This window comes from Pinus tabuliformis, chromosome 7 (assembly GCF_031772625.1).
Source record: "Pinus tabuliformis cultivar Carrire ecotype Pingquan chromosome 7, CPIR1, whole genome shotgun sequence".
In the NCBI taxonomy this organism is placed as follows: Eukaryota; Viridiplantae; Streptophyta; class Pinopsida; order Pinales; family Pinaceae; genus Pinus; species Pinus tabuliformis.
This window is the reverse complement of record NC_142293.1, coordinates 1,613,222,171-1,613,242,809: the sequence shown is the minus strand read 5'-3', so window position 1 is coordinate 1,613,242,809 and position 20,639 is coordinate 1,613,222,171. Positions and strand designations below refer to the sequence as shown.

The 20,639-nt window shown below is 40.2% G+C and overlaps 1 protein-coding gene across 4 annotated transcripts in view; it reads right to left on the bottom strand.

Annotated features, from left to right (window-relative positions):
• LOC149254374 (protein PIGMENT DEFECTIVE 338, chloroplastic-like) overlaps positions 1–20,639 on the bottom strand; it is a 145,767-nt gene that overhangs the window by 41,690 nt on the left and 83,438 nt on the right. The window contains exons 2-6 of one of the 4 annotated variants that reach the window (XM_089460136.1): positions 6,818–6,892; positions 6,574–6,598; positions 6,201–6,298; positions 5,548–5,645; positions 4,905–5,030 (exon numbers count right to left, since the gene is read on the bottom strand). In XM_089460136.1, coding sequence (XP_089316262.1) covers positions 4,905–5,030; positions 5,548–5,645; positions 6,201–6,298; positions 6,574–6,598; positions 6,818–6,892 — 422 coding nt within the window. Of the gene's footprint in view, positions 1–4,904; positions 5,031–5,547; positions 5,646–6,200; positions 6,299–6,523; positions 6,599–6,817; positions 6,893–20,639 lie in introns of all 4 variants that reach the window. The other 3 variants (XM_089460135.1, XM_089460137.1, XM_089460138.1) reach the window with 3 other exon arrangements.

The window sequence follows — 20,639 nt, the reverse complement described above, 5'->3', positions numbered from 1 at the left end:
TTTGGGAAATTCCACTCAGAGACAGTTTTATTAAAATAATTAATTAATTTTAATGGGACCCTAAGTCTAAACTTCGGAAATTAAAATAATTAATGGGTATTAATCTAAACTGTGGGTGTAACTTCTAGAAGAAGGCAGAGATCAAGTCAATATAATCCTAGCCATTTGATTAGAATCTAATTCGTTGATTGATCAACGAGAGGATTATAAGAAAAGGCTTGATGGGCACTTGGAGAACACACTGAGCGAGTTCAGAAGATCGAATTTCTGAAGCAGAGCAACTGCCGGAGAGAGATTCAAAATGAGCTTTTGCAGTGAGGTGCAGTGAGTATCCGAAAGAAGGAAGTTTTCCTGGGCCGGAAAGTACGAGGCAGAGAGAGGCAGAAGTTGGCCCACGCAAAGCTGACACAGTGGCAATGCAAGCCTTAGAGGGAAATCGAATTACTGCTGAGGAAATCAAGTTTCAGTAGCCGGGAGCCGCAGTGTGAGACCGGGAGGCAGAGATTCGGATTTTCGAGCCAGCAGAGGGTCCGGAGAAGGAATAGCGTGATACCTAGCAGGGGTGACGCGGGAACTGCATGGGAGTGATGCAGTTTTGCGCAAAGGCTCCAGTTCAACGTGATCAGACTAATATTCTCCCAATGTTTCCACATATAAATTAATTAAGTAAAAGCTGCAATGTATGTATTTCAATATTTGTCGTAGGGAACTGCAAATAACTTGTTCATGTAAATCTAACAAGTAGGAGAAATATCATCAATTGTTGCAGTAGGGATTCCGGTTTAGGAATTTTCAGATGGTATCAGAGTTGCAGGTGGAACAAGAAGAGCACTGCCAGAGAACACAGCATTGAGCAATAGAGGGAGATCAAAACGCTGCAGGTGGCAGTGGTTCGAAACCCCATAGGGTTTGCGCAGTTCTTAGCCAGAGGGTTGAAATTTCGAGGCAGTCTCTCTCTCAGTGAGTCGACGAAGAGAAGGGCTTCCAAATCGAGTTTTTGTCGGGACAGAGGGAGCAGTGCAGAAGCCTCAGCGTGAGGAGAGCTGGTGCGACGCAGATTTTTCTACACGCAGTTTGTTGGGCAGAAATTTGTGAGAAGAGAGGAGAGAAGCACAGTTGAAGGAATTTCTTCCTCAGAGAATTCCTACCCTCAAAAATTCAAATTCTCTAGAGCTGAGCAGCAGCAAGGGGCAACAGTTTTACTAGCTCTAGTAGGGAGTGTGTAGGCTAGCCCAGCAGCAGCGCAGAGGAGAAAGGAAATTTTTGAAATTTGTGGCAGAAATGGAAACTAGTGGCTTGAGGGATCAGGACAGGTTGGATGGAGCATCCCAACTACGTCATTTGGAAGGCAAGAATGTTGTTCTTTCTATATGAGCATGCCCTCAAGACATATGTCGACAGCGTGGTGGATGTCCCTACATAAGCAGATCCGTTGAAGAAATACATGGCTAAGATGGCAAAGACGAAAAGAATGATCCTTGGCAGAGTGAAGGATCGTGTGGCATGTCACATCACTAGCAGAGGGACTACTAAGGAGATGTAAGATGCTTTGTCTACGTTATATCAGGGATCTTCCAAGCAGCGGAAGATGTACCTTGAACAGAAGTCGATACCTGCTCAGATGCAGAAAGGGGAGCGTGTGGATCCATTCCTCAGGAAGCTTGGAGACCCGTGATGAATTGCCCATTGTGGGGCATACACCTCAAGATTCGGAGTTGGTTAGAGTGGCCCTCAATTCTATCTCAGATGAGTGGCAAGTCCGTGTCTAGAGTATCCTAGGCAGAGTAGCTTTGCTGAATTGGGATGAGTAGAGACTTAGTCAAGGTTAAACTTGACGGAAGTAGCAGCAGTGGGTCAAAGCCCAAGGAGGAGGAGGAGAATGCAGCGCTTGCATCGAAGGGACAGCAAGAGCAGCGGAGACATAAGAAGGATGTCTCGAAGATAAAGTGCTTCAGGTGTGCTGAGATGATCACTGTGCTACTCAGTTTCCTCTCAAGAAGAAGGGCAAGGATGAGAAGCATGATCCGAAGGTTGCGCTTGTGAAGATCGAGGAAGAGGAGTTCCCCATGACTGCTGAGATACCTCCAGGAGTGATGTGGTTTGATTTGGAGTTGTAGTTCGAAAGAGCTAATGATGGGCCTGATCCTTGAGGAGCCCACCTCTTGGATCAATCCCTTGCTAAGAGAGCCCAAATCAGAGGTAGCAGGATGGACTAGTGTCGGATGGTGCCAAGGACTGTCGGAGACACAGTTACAGTGGCTAGGAGCTCTAGAGTTTGAACAGCGCAGAGCAGAGTTGGCAGGAGTGCAGATCGCACGGAGGAGAGGTCAGCAACAGCGCAACAGATTCAAAGGGTCAGCACAGAAACTAGCAGCAGTCAAACTCCAGCGTTCATGTGGTATCATACTGAACACAGTTAGTTCAATGATTTGGGATGTGTTTCAGTTGTTGATGCAGTAGCAGCAACAGTTTGCAGTGCAGTGGCAGTTGGCAGTCGCAGTGCTAACAGCAACATAAATGCAGCACTTGAGAGGGAGTTGTAGTACGAATTCAATGTTGACAGTGGTAGTGTCAGCAACAATACAGTTGCAGCAACAGCGTAGTGGTTGGTGGACAGCATGTCAAACATCAACAACGTAGAGGACGATGTTATGAAGCCATTGTGATGCTTAATATTAAAGGCATTGCTAGAGCACATTCCTCTTTAAGAGGGAGTGTTGATTTTTGGTAGCATCGGATGTACTCTAAGTCTCAAAATTTGCAGGGATGCTTAGACAAGCATTCTCCAATACCCAAAAATCGTTTTGGGAAATTCCACCCGGAGACAGCTTTATTAAAATAATTAATTAATTTTAATGGGACACTAAGTCTAAACTTAGGAAATTAAAATAATTAATGGGTACTAATCTAAATTGTGGGTGTAACTTCTAGAAGAAGGCGGAGATCAAGTCAATATGATCCTAGCCATTGATTAGAATCGAATCTGGATCGTTGATTGATCAACGAGAGGATTATAAGAAAAGGTTTGATGGGCACTTGGAGAACACACCAAGTGAGTTCAGAAGATCAAATTTCTAAAGCAGAGCAGCGGCCGGAGAGAGATTCGAAGTGAGCTTTTGCAATGAGTGGTAGTGCGTATCTAGAAGAAGGAAGTTTTCTTAGGCCGGAGAGTACGAGGCAAAGAGAGGACAGAACGACATCCAGATAGAGTCAGACGCTGGTCCACACAGAGCTACACAGTGGCAGCGCAGGCCTTAGAGGGAGATCGAATTCTTGCTGAGGAAATCGGGTTTCAGTAGTCGGGAGCCGAGGTGTGAGACCGGGAGGCAGAGATTCGGATTTTCCAGCCAACAGAGGGTTTGGAGAAGGAGCAGCGTGATACCCAACAGGGGTGACGGAGGAACTGCGTGGGAGTGACACAGTTCTGCACAGAGGCTCTAGTTCAAAGTGATCAAACTCAAATTCTCCCAGTGAACAGGTGAGAGCACTTCACCATTCGTTTTGTCCAGTTTCTCTCTATATCGGATTGCTAGTTGAGCATCCAAGAATTGTACTTAGATTTACTACTACATAATAATAAAACTCTCAAATCTGTTGCACCAGTTTTCCCACATTGGGTTTTTCCGGGGACATTTGTCCAAAAATAACGTTGTTATTGTGTTGTATTTTCTTTCTTGTCCGATCTCTTGATTCTGCATATAAATTAATTAAGTGAAGGTTGCAGTGTATGTATTTCAATATTTGCCGTAGGAAACTACAAATAACTCGTTCATTTAAATCTAACAAGTAGGAGAAATATCATCAGTCGCTGCACTAGGGATTCCGGTTTAGGAATTTTCACATTGGGCAGGTTGCATAAATGAAAGAAAATCTGCAATACGTTTCTCAGAATGGGTTCAGGAGTGATTTCATGGGATAGAAAAAAAGCAACCAACCACTCTGTAATCCAGTGCCTTCAATAAAAACAAAGTATAAAGCAGTGGTCAGTGGAATTCATGATGTGATATAGCTTGGAGGTGTTATGGGAGATTGAACCCTCCAAAAACTCAAGCCACGCCTCTCTCTTATCACTATTAAAGTGTTATTCAACTCAAAAAATAGTTCCAATGTTTAATGGAAAAACAAACACCGAGTTTCACCACCACCACCTAGGAGAGCAGGTACAAAACAACAAAATTAAAAAGTTATTTTGCACAACCGAAGATCAGCTAGGAGAAATCTTCACAAAAGCATCGAGCAACAGCAGTTTGAAAAGTTTGGGGAGATTTGTGATGGAAAGGAAATCAAAATGGTCATTAAACATAAGGGGAGGGGCTGTTAGAATATTTAATGCCCATTTTATAGAAGGATGGCTTGAAAATAGTATGTGCTTTAAGAGCAAGTACATGCAGAAAGATACAAAACTTAAAAGCCATGCACTTGCAAAATAACTAAAAAGCTATACAAGCTATTTTAAGATAGCACTGTATTTTTTAAAACAATGAATAATTTGATCTTCAGTAACCAATTTGGAAATAATTATATACAAGAGATATATTTTATCGTGTAATAAAAGATATTAAATTGAGAGAGATATTCCTCCTCCCATTTTAGGCCTAGTCTACTATCTCGTGCATGTCTGTTCCGATAAATCTCACAGTTAACAAAGCATTAGCCCTGATAAAGGCCTGGCTGCAGCCATCCCAATCAAAATAGGGAGAAGAAATCACTAACTCTGAGTAACAAAATAAAATCATAGAATGTGCTTTATTAGATTCACTTAGAACTCAACACACAAATTCTTGTATCTAGGTCTCCTAATGATCAAATCATATACAAGTTTATTGAGAGCACAAAAATTCTCTATCAAAAAATAGAATTCCCACTTGACATTTCTTCTCAAATTCACAAGTATCAAACATTACCTAAAAGTGGCCTTATTTTGGAAATTGGAACGGACCACCATAACTTTCACCTTTTCCCCCTCTGCAAACAAGCTGCCTATTGATGAAACTTGAGCACAAGATACGTTTGAAATGTGAAGCAACCCACTGAGAAAAGAAATGTGTGTTAATATTTTTTAGTTCAACTGGAATGAAATAATCTCTAGCAAAAGAATATGAATAAAGATGATAAGAAAATTGTTAAAATTTAAATGCTTCAGATGTTACATCTGAAATTTGAAAAGAGCAGCACTGGCCTCATCATTTAATTATAGATTGAGACATTGATTCAAGTCTATTTCCCTGATGGATGTCCTTATCCTCTCTAATTAGTGTACTGTCTTCCTATCTATAATTTGTCGAAATATATCTAAGTTTCAACAGAACTGAAAGACCTTCTAATAACTAGAGCTTATTTTACAGTACTTGTTCACATAGAACAAATTTAAACACAGCACTAATTAGCATATGCATTGTGGAAACTAATATCATAAATGTGACAACAGAAGAAAGTAAAAATCTATGACATATTCTTTAAAGACAAAGACAATGTGAATTGGATGTAAACACCAAAAACTCAGAAACGACAAATAGAAAATCCTTGAAGAATTGTAATAAACTTCACCTTAAACTTGTTCCATCAATGTTAACTTCTGCACCATATGAAAATAGCCTTTTTATGGTCCCTTGAAGTAAATTCCCTTCATAAAAATTTCTCCTTTTCTACAAAACAATCGACAAGGAAAATTATACATCACTAGAAATATTTCTTCCAATTCTAAAAGACAAATAAATTATGTTCATGTCTTTTCAAAAAGCAAGCATTCTAATACTGGGCAAAATAATTCAACATCAGAACCATTGGGAGTATCATCCATTCTCAGTTCTACATCAGTAGAGCAGAAGCAGATGTGACCTAAAGAATTTGATGTGTTCTTAAATGTAACTGGAGCATACAGACTTAAAAAGAGAAAACTCTAGAAAGTATATCTTAATGCAGTCAACCACATGCCCAGATAAGATTCAGGATATCTGATGTAACATGAATGACAAAGTTTAGCAATAATGGTACAAGCAAATATAGAACACTCAAAAGGAGATGATTAAAAGCATAAACAATTGAATATGGAATAGATCGTGTGCAAGATGCATGAAAATCCAGGACAAGACCATGTGGAAGTGTGAAGGTCACTTGAACTACATTTTGTTGAAACTGTTTCTTCAAACATTGCTAGACATTTAAGTTCAACTTCACACCCAGAGGAACAATCACTTTACCCAAGCTAGTCTTTCACTAACTATTAAGGCTTCTGATGCTTCATTTGCCACTTTAATCAGTACAGACATTTTTTTGCCAACCTGCAAAAATAAGAAAACTAAATTTTCGTTAAAAGAAAGCTATGTTTCATCAACATAAAATCTGTATCCTACTATTGCAATAGTCAATTATCCTAGCAGTTTATATCAACTCAAGTACTTAGATAGCATGAGAAAGAGAAAATGCCAAATATCATCAGAGAATAAAGCAAATCCTGTAGTACTTTCATTTTCATACCCAAACAAAATGTTATCATTAAAAGTTAAAACACAAGCTAGCTTACATTTTCTTTTAAGGCTGCAAAATTATCAAAAGGTATATTCACCATCTCACCTTTGGGAAGGAATGCTCTCAACCCCTGGGAAAAAAAATGGAAATTCAACTTAGATAAGGCTAGCTTATACTTAAATATTTGTACCCTGCAAAAATCAAGTCAGAATGCAGCAAAATAATAAAACCACCCAACGAGAACTCAGAAGTACAAACTGGACTGAAGCATTAAGAAAATATATCGTCATCCTGAAAAAATCAGAATGGGAGCATTTGAAAGTACCAACTAAAAACACTACAATTGTACCTCAATTCTGGAAATAAGGCCACCAGTGTTCCATTCTGAAATGTAAATCTCAATAGGTTCATTTTCTTCATTTATCTGTGAATCACAAGCAACACGAGAGAGTAATCGAATGAATCCACTCTTGAAATGGAATATCGTGTTTGACTTTTATTTATCAACAAACTAACAAATGACAGGCAGCAATATGGAATAGAAGATAAATAGTAAATTCTTCACTTGCACCAGCATTTAACACTATAGAATAGACTAAAGTTTAAACATATTTTCAAAAAATTATTTGATACTTCACTGGGTTGGGCAACTAAAGCTTCAAAAGACCAGACAAAAAGGTCCCATGCTTTATTGTAATGTCCCTTTCTAGCAAAAGGAGGTTGAGTTATAGCCTACTAAAATAAAGGACTATTGACAGCAAAAATAAAGGGGTCACCGTAATAAGATAAGTAATAAAATAAAAGGGATAAAAGTCAAATTCGGGGAATTAAGTGACCCATGCTTTTCGGAGGAGGAAATTATCATTAAAAGGGAGAAGGAAATTGAAGAGGACATGAGAAGAATTATTGGGAAAATTGTCAAGGAGAAGCTCTAGGAGCTGCCGAGTAAAGGGGAATCCTAATATTTACCAGTTTCAGTATTGAGAGACATACACTAGCTGAAGATCGTTGGCTTCAATGTTGGAAGACACACCCTAGCCAATTATTTGTTCTAGCATATTGATTCTACCAGTGCAAAATTGGTGACACATTGAGCGGGTGAGAATCAACATCGAGAAGTTCAATATCAAGGGCCAAGTTTTATCCATCACAGTGTGTTCCTTAAGGCCAAGATTTCTAGCTATAAGGGAAACAAACCTAGTGTCACTCAAGGGCCGAATTGATACTTGTCATGGAGCCGATGTCAAGTTGAAACACGCGTCTTGAAGGAGCCATATTGCTTATTGTCTGGTGATCGAGTTTAATTGCATGAGTAGGGGCCGAGTTCAGTGTCGTTTGCAAGGGCCGAGCCTATTATTTGACAGGGACCGAATTCTTCAAAAAGTGGGGCCAAGATCGCTTTATCTTGAAGACCAAATTTATCCATTTATATGGGCTAGATTTATTATGTTTGCCGAGACGAAGCCTGGGAATTTGTAAGACAAAGCTCATGGGCTTGTGTTGGGTTGATTATCACCTTAATACTGGTCCGAATTGCTCAATTTTGAAGTAGATCCACAAATTGGGAAATTGAAGTGGAGAGGACCAACAACATCCAAGGCGATTAGCCATTTCCGGAGTTTAAACAAGTAAAAGCAAAATTGATAGTCATTGGGCCAAATTCTCATTTTTTCAAAAGTCAAGTTCATTAATTCCTAGGGCACAAATACCCCGACTTAAGGGACAATTTATCAGGTGGATTGAGATCAAAATTTCCTGAGCCCACTGGTGGAAAAATTTCAGGACCAAGGGAAACATAATCAAAGGTCGCGCTATTTTTTTGAACTTACAGTAAAATAAATTCCTAAGCCGCAATGTTTGGTCGAGTTCTCCAGTGGAAGGGACATATGGTTTCACATTTTCGGGCAAGCGAACTCTCTAGAGCTCATTTTCAGGTTCCATCTCCAAGTATTGTGTAAAATTCCTCCTACAATTCCTGCAATAGTAAGTGTTGGAGTTAAAATATTTATTTTTGGGGTTTTGCACATTTTATTCTATCGTTGGTGTTTCCTATTGGTGAAATTGTGTGGGTTTATGAACTTTGTGTGATAAAATTCTCATGGCACAATTTTCTAAAATAAAAACCCTTGAGTTCTTGCAAATTAGATAAAGGGAATATTACAGTGGTATTAGAGCTAGTTTTCTTGTCGGCCTAAGGTTTTGAAGCGTTAACATGTGATGAGACATACAGAAAGAAAAATAAGGTGCAAGAAGACGAAAAAGACTAGATGGGGGATCATGAAAATCAACCCTAGGAGAGCCTCAAATACATCTTGAATTATTTAGCCAGAGGGCAACAAGAGCTACTTCAGGAATTAGACTAATGACGTGAAATGGCCCATATGATGAACAGAGGGCAGCGAGAGGTGGCTCAATCTTTGAAGGAAGTTGCCCATTCCATGGCATCTACCAATCCAATATCCCCATCGATGAAGCAAACTTCATCAATACCAGTCCTACCCAAGTTTTTGGAAGAGCAAGTAGATAACCAGTAGAGGCAAGATGAGAACTTTTTGGATTACATGAGAGAATACCAAGCCATGGGACTAGAATTTCAAGCCCAAATGTCGCTCCAATACTATTGTGTGATCAAGCACAGAAGCATATCGAGGGACTCTAACAAATGGCGGATGAACAATGAAATCCCAAAGAATGCTAGGAAAATAAATATACCCACTTTCAATGGCACTTTTGGAGGTTCAGCTAGAGCTTGGGTGCAGAAGCTCGACACATACTTTCAGCTCAATCCCTTGAATGAATCAAAGGAAATCTATTACGTCACTCTACATCTGGAGGGTGAATCACACGAGTGGTGGTAACACACGCTAACCACACTTGGAAATTCCAACATCAACTCCTATCTAGAGTTTACAAAGAGATTAATCCAAAGGTTTGATAAGAGGGGCATGGAGCTGCATTTTAGGGATCTTGCACAACTAAAACAGATAGGGAGTCTGAAAAGTTTTATTTCAAAATTCCAGGGATTAGTTGTGATGGTTACAGATATAACTTAGGAACAATCGGTGATGTTGTTCACGGCGGGGTTAGCTGAACCATTGCATGGTTGGATCAAGGCTTTTCAGCCTAGCACACTGCAGGAGGCCATTTCCAAGATGAGGGTATGGAAGATGTGGCACCTAAAAAAAAAGTGTCCCTCTTCAGCAAGCTAAAGATAAGCTACCTTCCCGGGAGGAGGAGACTAGAAGAAGTAGGTTGGACCCTGGAACTCAAGATGAGTTACGAAGAAAGAAACTATGTTATAGCTACAAGGAGCCTTGGGAGCTAAAGCACAAATGCAAGGGAAAGGGAAAAGTGCACTACATTGAGGTGCACTCCGAAAGTGAGGGAGAAGATGAAACAAGACCAGTGCAAAATAACAGGCATTCTAGTTCAAAGGAGCAGCCAAGAGTAGAAGCAATAGGTGACACGGACACCATAGCCACATTTTCAGGAGTACCAAGCTACAACACCTTCAGAGTCAAAGGTACCATACAAGGGCATCGGATCATTATCCTAATCGATGGTGGGTCAGCCCACAATTTTATTGACTCGACATTAATAGCTAGAAGGGGTATCCCAACAAAGGACTCTGGAGGCTTTAATGTGGAGATGGTCGGTGATTTCATCATGGCATGCAATCAGACAATCCCAAAGGCAGAGTTAAAGATGGGAAACTACACTATGAATGACAATTTCTAGGGGGTGAAGTTGCCAAATTATGACATAGTGTTGGGTGTCCAATGGCTTATCACTATAGGGAAGCATTAGAAAAATTACTAGACCATGGAGATGTGATGCAATATGAAGGGAGGTTGGAGGTTAGTCTTGAGAGGCATGACTCAAGATCCCCCAAAGTTTGCTACACTCAAACAAATGACGAACAGAAGTAGGTAGGAGCACATGGTGTCATCATAAGATGCTCAACATATTAGCCCCCAATCCACTTTAGATGAATGGGGAAATTTGCAGCCAAGGCCAGGTGTGATGACTCAAACAGAGCCTAAATATGTTGAGAGGCCAATGACAGTAAATCAATACACAAGAAGGTGGTGCGAGCAAAACAAGAAGGGCATCCACAACTAAGAGGAGTCAACAGTAAAGCCAAACAGCATCAGTGGGACAAGGAGGACCAGATCAACGAAGGAAGGGTATTGGGAGAATTCATTCATCTCTAGGAGAGTATGTTAGAGAGAAACCAGTTGCAAGAGTGTAATTGAATGTAGATTTGTGTAAGTAGGTAAAAATGTATTATTAATAAAAATCTACTTGATGATTACAATCCTTCGTGGTGGTGTGCCTATATAGGCATTGACTCACCACGAAGGTGAATGGTCGCACCTTTTGACCTTTTGCCCTTTCATAATTAATGGGCCATTAATTAATTAAATTATTTAATCTATTATTTATATTATTATTTATATTATTATTTAAATATTTTTATTTAATTAATATTATTTATGAATATTTTATTCATAACATTGCCACCCCCTTTAGAGATGCTTTGTCCTCAAAGCATAACAAGGGTTTCCTCTAGTTGAACATGTTGCTTATGGAGTGGCATCTTTATGTTGACTGGTGAAGTCCTCATGAGTGTTTGTACCTTCCTTGAAGCTGGGAGTGTTAACACCATATAATTTATAATGTCATCCTTGCCAATTAAACTCCATAAACTGTTCTTCAAGGTTTGTAGTATAACTTCCCAGTTGTATTAACCATTATGCACCTAGAACTACATCCATTTCTTTGAGTGGTAGGGCAAATAGATTTGTTTGTAGCTCTAGTTCTTGTATCTGGATTGAAACCTTATGGCATTCTCCAATCTCTTTGAACTTTTGCCCAATAGCGACAGACATGGTCAGGTCCTTGATTGGGCATATACAAAGATCAAGTTGTCTAGCAAGATCAATGTTTATACAATTGTGAGTACTACTAGAATCTATAAGTATATTAACATTTCTGCCTCTTATGATCCCTTTAAGCTTTAGGGTTTTAGGGCATAATCTCCTTGTCATGTTTGTTGGTAGAGTAGTAAGCTTAATGTTCTTTTGTCTTGGAGATTGGTTTCTCTGCTTCCGAAGGAGTGGTGGAACATATTTTGCAGTGACTTGTTGTTTTTGACTTTTTGAAGAATTGCTTTCTTCACCCTGATTTTGTTGGACACATGAGATTGTGGCTAATGATGGTTCCTCAGAATCTAAATCCTCACTGTGTGTGACAACGATTTATTCATCATGTTCTTCTACTTCAACTTGCTTCCCATCTACTATTTTATAGTAGCGTACGCATTGTGTCTTCACATTTATGTCCTAGTGTCCAAATTTCTCCACACTTGCCACAATTATTTTTATTTTTACCCTTTTCTCTGACTCATTACTTGAAGTGTCAGATTCCTTCTCAACGTCATAAGTATACAACTTCTTGTTAAGGCATTTGTGTCCTAATGTCCATTTGTCTCCACAATACCTACATTTGTTTGTTTCTTTTTTTCTTGAGTATTGTTGTTGGCCTTCATCTTCCTTGAATGATGACATTCTGAACTTATGTTTTTTCTCAATAATTATTGTTGCATGTCTGGCTTCTTCAATAGTTTTGGGCTTGTATAGCTTCAATTCTGCTTGGATATACTCCTTAAGTCCACATCTATACATTTTTAGCAGTTCTTCATAAAAAAATCCTCTTTTTCTTACAGCTAATACTTCCCTTTTGGTGGGATGTATTCGCTTACAGACCCTTTTTGCTTGAGATGAAAGAATTTTTCATAAACATCATCTTCTTCTTCGTCATGAAACCTTTTTAGCACAACATCCACAAAATTTTCCCAAAGGAATGAACGAGCTTCACATTTGTTGTACCACCATAGGAAACAATCATATGCTTCAGCTTCCAAGTTGTTGGATGCGATCGTGACCTTCTCTCACTCACATATTGGCAGGTTTGACTAAAAAATGGCCTCCATTTTATTAATCCACACAATAGTGCTTCTATTATCTTTACCATCGTACTTAGGTAATTCTCTTTTAATTCGTTGGTAGTTTTCCCCTGGAAGTTGTGTATAGTACTGACTTCCTTGGAAGTGTATTTGCGGCATTTGTAGAATTTCATGCATTTGCGGAATTTTATGATTTAGAAAATCTTCGCCTTCTGGAGTCCTGGGACTTTGTGTTGGTCCTTGAGTAATTAAGGGATTAAAAATTGGATTAAATCCTCCCATTAACTAGGCCTATATGCCCAGCAACATTCTCTCAATGTTATTTACCTTTTTAATATCGTTTTTCATTCCTTCTTGAGTCGCAATTAGCCTATTTTGACCCTCTCCTAATTCTTCCTGCTTCTTTTCGACATTATCGAGGCGTCGTCATACTTTATCGAGTTCTTCTTGATATTTTTTGGTGTCATCTATATTATTCCCCATTTTCACTTTATTTTTCTTCTTGGTGGAACTAATTTTTTTAAATATAATATAATAATATTTTTTATTAAATGTAATTAATTATATAAAAATAATTTAAATATACATATATATATATATATATGAAACTATATAATAAGGTTTGATATTTATGTAGTTTAATAGTAAAAAGCCACTTCAAAAAATCACGACAAACGGTGAGTACATGATCTTGTGGACTTTGACCAAGAAAATGACGGACAAAGACGTGAGGGATAGATCAGTCGGGCCACAGGAGACAAGCGGTGGTATTGTTGCAGGCCGACAGAGTAACAATGGTGGCGGGGAACAACTCAGCGGGACAGACAGAGGAGCACGCGACAGAGGAGGGATGGCATCGATCAGTCACAAAGTCACGTGATAGACGGGGGTTAGATAGAACACAACAAAAATTAGGTGTCAACAGGCAGTCGGGACTACGACTAGCTAGGAAATGACAAGCGTAAGGATGAAACAGACGATGAATAGTGTAGACCAAGCGCGGACAGGCGGAAGTTGGACTAGAGCAAATCCGTTTGATCGAGGAATGTCAGGAGTAGGGGAATGCGTCAACTAGTCGATAAGGTCGGCGTATGGTGTGTCGAGACTGCAGCGACGGGAACCGAAGAATAGAGCATGAGGAATGAGGGTGACGACTGTTGCACACAGGTACGAAGGGGAACAGGAGGCGAGAGAACAAAGATGTCAGGGACACAAGGATGTGATGCAGTGAGGAGCATGGGCAGATAAATGACAAGAGGAATGGTGGCATGGAATAGTGTGAGGAGAACGAACGCAATGGAGATAAGACACGGAACGAGGCACAGCAGAGCAATGAATGGAAGACAAATCTCCGAAGGACCGAAGGCTCTGATACCACTGTTAGAGAGAAACCAGTGGCGAGAGTGTAATTGAATGTTAAATTGTGTATGTAAGTAGATAAAATGTATTATTGATACAAATCTCCATGGTGACTACAATCCTTCGTGGCGGTGTGCCTATATAGGCATTGACTGCCCGCGAAGGTGAATGGTCACATATTTTGACCTTTTGCCCTTTCATAATTAATGGGCCATTAATTAATTAAATTATTTAATCTATTATTTTAATATTGTTATTTAATTATTATTATTTATGAATATTTTATTCATACCAGAGTAGTTGGTTTCCCAAGACAACAGAGTCACTCTTTATAAAAGAGCAACAGGAGATCCAGCAAAAGTATAGAAAACTAGTGAAACAAAGAGGCCATCATGAAGAGTTACGCTCTTCAACCTCGCCACGAGTTTTTATAGGACTGAGGTCACAAAGGTTGCTTCATGGCATGATGATAGGTCGCAGCACTATTGGATTGGGAAACCTTGAGATGACGCAGCAATTGCTGCTAAAGCTTTCAGCCGACTTGTTTGGGATCTTGGTATTGGATGGAATTTGCTTGGGGAAAAGCAAAATTTGGGAAGGGAGGATTGTAATGTCCCTATCTAGCAAATGGAGGTTGATTCATAGCTTATATAGATCCCATGGACTATTAATACGAAAAATAAAGGAGTCACCATGACATAATAAATAATAATTAAATAAAAGGGGTAAAAAACCACTTTTGGGGAATTAAGTGACCCATTGTACTACCCATGATTTTCGGAGGAGGAAATTATTATTAAAAGGAAGAAGGAGATTGAAGGGGACATGAGAAAAATTATTGGGAAAATTGTCAAGGAGCTCTAGGAGTTGCTGAGTAAAGGAGAAACCCTAATATTTACCAATTTCAGTATTAAGAGACATACCCTAGTTGAATATCGGTGGCTTTGGTGTAGGAAAACATGCCCTAGCCAATTATTTGTTGACCCAGGTTGTCATTGATGTCAATATGGCAATATTCTGGATACTAAAGGATGACATGAAGCCAAGGGGAAGCAGAACAGATCCATGAAGAGACGGGAGCAAGCCCATCAGGATAGCCAAGCCATAAGCAAGAGGAGTCACTAGACGAGAGGAGCAGACAGAGCATATCACAGGATATCAGAACAAGAGAGGCGTTCATATATGCAAGGAGGTCTTTGAAAGACACTGCCAAGCTAGAGGAGCAGATGGAGATGAGAGGCCAGAGGAGCAGATGGAGACGAGAGGAGCAGACAGAGCCACCAGAGGAGCAGATGGAGACGAGAGGAGCAATGGATGCATTTAACAGCAAACAATGCCAAAACAGAGCATCAGAGGAAGCAGATTACGCAATCGGGAGCTATCGGAGGCAAAACCCATCTATATATGCATTAACAGCTATCAGAGCAACAATCCAAAGGAAGACCGATCAAAGGAGCATAGAGGAAGAGCGGAGGACACAGCGATAGAGCAAACAGAGCCATGGGACGCAGCAAACACAGCTGTCGGAGCCACAGAGGAAGCAGACACAGCTATCGGGAGCTATCGGGAGCCATATATCCACAGATAACACTATCGGGAGCTATCGGAGGAGTAGAGCTATCACATATGCCAAGAGTAAGGCGCATAAGTGGAGGAGCATATAAACAAAGTTAAAACAACGGAGCAATATATATATAAACAATGGAGCGGGATTATGTATCGGGAGTGGTAAAGGCCCTGCCACATTAAAACCTCCGATTACGATATACAATTGCAGACCCGATGATCCTATTATATCGCGCCTATTGTAATGTCGCGTCTGTCGCTATATCGCAAGCCGTAAAGCCTTGCCACATGAAAGCGCCGATTGCGATAGAACTGTGGACCCGACGGACTTATTATAAACAGTTTAATATAATATCGCATCCGGTATCAGCCATCGGCCATCGGCAATGCTTTAGGCTCGACTTATAGAAGAACCTCCAAAAGTGGCGATTGCGATAATGTATACGGACCCGATGGTCCTATTATATAGCACCCTATTATTATATCGCGTCCGCAGGAGGATCGGCCCATCGACCATCGGCGATGTCATGGGGTCGATATATAAAAGACCCTCGGAAGCCTCATCTCGCCGATTACGATTGTAAGACCGGACTTGATGCAACATTGAAAGGTGGCTTAATGTCTTATCGCGTCCATCGGCCATCAACCATTGGTGACTGCCGATTGCGATTACAAGGCGGACCCGATACATTATAGACTCAGGTGAATTAAAATTGAAGTCCGCCCTTAGCGCTTCACTCGTGTTTCTTCTCTGATTCCCTGTGTATTTGATATTTGCCGTGCACTGGTTTCTGAGGCAAAAATACATTAAGGAACGGTCCCGATAGTTCAGGAGGCTGAATCATGGCAATTATGATTGCGATAGGATGTGGTTGTCCGTTAAATGAAGCAACCCCTGTGTATGCCTTCTATCATGAGAAAACAGGAGCGTTGTTACTGTTTTCTGAATATGTGTCCTCTGCGTATGACTTGGTCCTTGCCATTGAATCAATGTGTCCTGTGAGCACAAATAGACAGAGGAAAGCGAAATCTAGGAAGTTGAAGAAGCAAGCGAGCACAGAGGAAATGACAGCGAGCGTTGAGGAAGTCTAAGAGGCGGTGTAAGAGGAAACGAATGGACAGAGGCATGGGAATGCATAAAACAGTAAAAACAGAGGACTGTGGTGTTGTTTTGTTGCGAAGAACCAGAATATGAGGTAGCAGAAGCAGCAGAGGTGGTTAAGCATTGTATGAAGTTGTTGGTGAACGTTGGTGAAGGCTGCTGCAGCTGTTGAAGCAGTTGGAGAAAACAACAGAACAGAAAGAGGGTCCAGAATAACAGAAAGAGGGCCGCAGGGCTAACAGGACAGCAGACAGTCGAAGGGGAGAAGTAGCTAGCAAAGAACATAAGCTTGAACAAGAAGTTGTTCTTTATGCAGAGCTTAGTGCAGCTAACAGTAGACTGACTAGAGTTGTGTGAAGACATTATCAGAGAGCATGAAGGCTATTGGAGACTATGCATGGGCAGTGTGCAGAGTTGTAAAGACTCATTCATAAGAAGACTGGTTGTCATTGATACTATAGTTTGGAGACTACAGTGAAGCTGTAAATAGACAGAACTCAGCAGAGAAGAGTTCTGAGAGCAGAACATTACTATCAAATGAATCTTGACAAGTAAGAAGGATTGGAGTCCTTGGGGTTGGTGCCTCAGAAGAAAGAAGGATAGGAGTCCTTGGGGCTGGTGCCTCAGAAGCAAGAAGGATAGGAGTCCTTGGGGCTGGTGCCTCAGAAGTAAATAGGATTGGAGTCCTGGGGGTTGATGCCTCAGAAGTAAGAAGGATTGAAGTCCTTCGAAGTTTGTGCTCCTAAGTCTAAGATTGGTGTCTTGGCGAAATAGAGTTGGTGCTCTAGAGGTTGGAGCCTCACCAAAGTCCAAGTTGGAGCTTGGAAACTGATTGTAACCATCTATATATTGTATCTATTTTACTGCACAATTTATATTAATAAAAGCATTTATTCTTGTTGTTCATCTTCTGTTCTAAATATATATGTTTTAATTGGTAAAACAATAGTGGGAAAAAGAAATACTGATTCACCCCCCCTCTCATTATTTCCAACAATTGGTATTAGAGCCAGTACCTTCATTCAAAGCCTAACAGCTTGAAGGTTGAACCTTAGAACACAAATGGCGAAGTCAAGGAAGAAAGTCTCCAATCCTCCTAAGGATGTGTCTCCCTCTACTACTAAAATAGAAGACAATCAATTTGAGGAGGCTCCAAGGCTCAATGGGAACTTTAATATATGGGAAGCAAGAATGAGGAATTTCTTACAAACTCAAGGCATTGAAATCTGGAAATCAGTGATTGATGATAGCAGGATGGATAGAGAATCCAAGGAGTACAATGCAAAGCAATAAAGGCAATCCTAATTCTATAAAGAACAATCTAGGAAAATGTTCATCAGCAAAGGGTATATGGGACAAACTTCATGACCTTCACTCAAAAGGAGCATTGACCATGACCATCAGTCAAGAAGATGATGGAAATCTAGAACCCATCATGGAAGCTGAACATGAGAATGATGATGTCAAGGCTAAAGCAGACTTAGAAGATGAAGAGAATGAAAAAGATTTCGTAGAAGAACTCCTCGCTAAACTTATGACTGCCATGGAAGAGATTAACAATTTGAAAGAGGAAAATGAGGAACTTAAGAAGAGAGCACTAGTTGGTAACCAAGATCAAACAAGGAATGAAGAGCTTGTCAAGCTTAAGAATCAATTGAAAGCAAAGGATGAAGAAATCTTCAAATTAAAATCTAACATCAAGCTTCTTAAGGCTGAAACATGTAAAGCTACAAGGATCAAGGAAGAAATGGAGAGCAGTCAAGCAAAGAACGAAGAAATCTTCAAAATGAAGTCAGATATCATCTCCCTTAAAATAGAAGTAGATGAAGCTACTCGTATCAAGGAAGAAACTGAGAAACAACTTGCTAAGAAGAATAATGAGTGTGAAAGATTGGAAGAAGAGATTGTCTCCCTCAGAACAAAGGTTGAAGGGATGAACAAAATCTTGAAGAGCTCTCAAGCCTTGGATGACATGCTCAGATATCACAGATGTCCATCTGATAAATCAGGTCTCGGGTATGCAGGTGAACCCTCAAACAAGAATGAAAATGCTTTAAACAAAAGAGATGTGAAGAAGCCAGAAAGAAATGGTGATGCTCCCAGTTCCAGCAAAGGCAAGGAGAAAAATCAAGGCTACAATAGAAGAAATCCTATTCCAAGAAGAAATCCTGCTCCAAGAAGAAAACCAGCTCCAAAAAGAAATGTAGATGATGTCAAAGAGGCGAGAGGCAATGGTTATCATCAAAGGATCTCAAGGCAGAAAGGCTTCAGAAGTACATCAAGGAAACCTCCATCTCCCAGGTACCAAAGTTCATTTTTTGGTTATTGTTATTCTTGTTCAAACTTTGGTCACATGGCAAAAGACTGTAAAGCATATCATAAAGATAGATGTTATGGTCTCCAACCATCTCATAGAGATAGATGTTATAGTCTTCGACAACCTCCAAGAAACAACTTTGCAGGAAGAAATCATGAATTCTTATTCATGAACAATGTAGAATGCTTCAAGTGTCATAACATTGGTCATATGGCACGTGATTGTAACTTAACATGGGCTCTTACACAAGCTAGAACCATGCAAAAGAAGAAAGTTATACAAGTATGGAGAAGGAAGGAAATACAATCCAAAAGTCCCTTGAGCTCTTCAGCCAACAACATATGTCATTGGCCTGAATTTTGACAATCTAAGCATTTGATGGGAAGACTCTGCCAAAAGGAGATGATGCATACAGTTAGGGGGAGCCTATGATTCTTGATCATTATTGCTAAAGCTATTAGTGAAAGGGTCCTTATGAAATCCTTGTTGAGCTATATTAACAATCATTCTTTGATGAAGATCATTTCTCAGGAATACTCCATTGAAGAACATGATTCTGTAATAGGGCAAATAATTATGGTGCTGATATTACAGATGCTAAATGTATTGACTCAAGGATTTGATGTGAGAACAGAAATTATGGACACTAATAGAGGCAAGGGAAATAACATGCAGAGATGTGTACAAGAACACAAGGACAAGATGGCAGTAACTTAAGGAACTCAGATCTGAAGAAAGATAGCAAGAAAGACAATCTCAAGGGCATTTTCTCTTGATTCGGACTATGAAGGCCTCTCAATGTTACCTGTGGAGACAGCAATATGGATTGAAGCATAAAAACTTGGACTTGGACACTTGGTGTATGGCCGTTTGCAATCTGAATGAAAGCATTAAAGTAGAGCATCTTTAAGCATTGTTGAAGCCATGATAAAGCAGTTCTGAGACATGAAGAGGGAATAATGTGTTAATTGATGATAAAGCATCAATCCTTCTATCTTGAGTAAAAAGAAGAAGAGCACTATGACAGGGGGAGTCACAGACCCATGAAGATCTACCATTCATGAAGAACAGAAGCAGCTTGATAGGGGGAGTCCCAGAGCACTCCTTTGCCATTGATGTCAAAGGGGGAGAGAAGAAGAATATTGCCATCAATAACAAAGGGGGAGATTGTTGACCTAGGTTGTCATTGATGTCAATATGGCAATATTCTGGATACTAAAGGATGACATGAAGCCAAGGGGAAGCAGAACAGATCCATGAAGAGACAGGAGCAAGGCCATCAGGATAGCCAAGCCATAAGCAAGAGGAGTTACCAGACGAGAGGAGCAGACAGAGCATATCACAGGATATCAAAGCAAGAGAGGCGTTCATATATGCAAGGAGGTCTTTGAAAGACACTGCCAAGCCAGAGGAGCAGATGGAGATGAGAGGCCAGAGGAGCAGATGGAGACGAGAGGAGCAGACAGAGCCACCAGAGGAGTAGATGGAGACGAGAGGAGCAATGGATGCATTTAACAGCAAACAATGCCAAAACAGAGCATCAGAGGAAGCAGATTACGCAATCGGGAGCTATCGAAGGCAAAACCCATCTATATATGCATTAACAGCTATCAGAGCAACAATCCAAAGGAAGACCGATCAAAGGAGCATAGAGGAAGAGCGGAGGACACAGCGATAGAGCAAACAGAGCCATGGGACGCAGCAAACACAGCTGTCGAAGCCACAGAGGAAGCAGACACAGCTATCGAGAGCCATATATCCATAGATAACACTATCGGGAGCTATCGGAGGAGTAGAGCTATCACATATGCCAAGAGTAAGGCGCATAAGTGGAGGAGCATATAAACAAAGTTAAAACA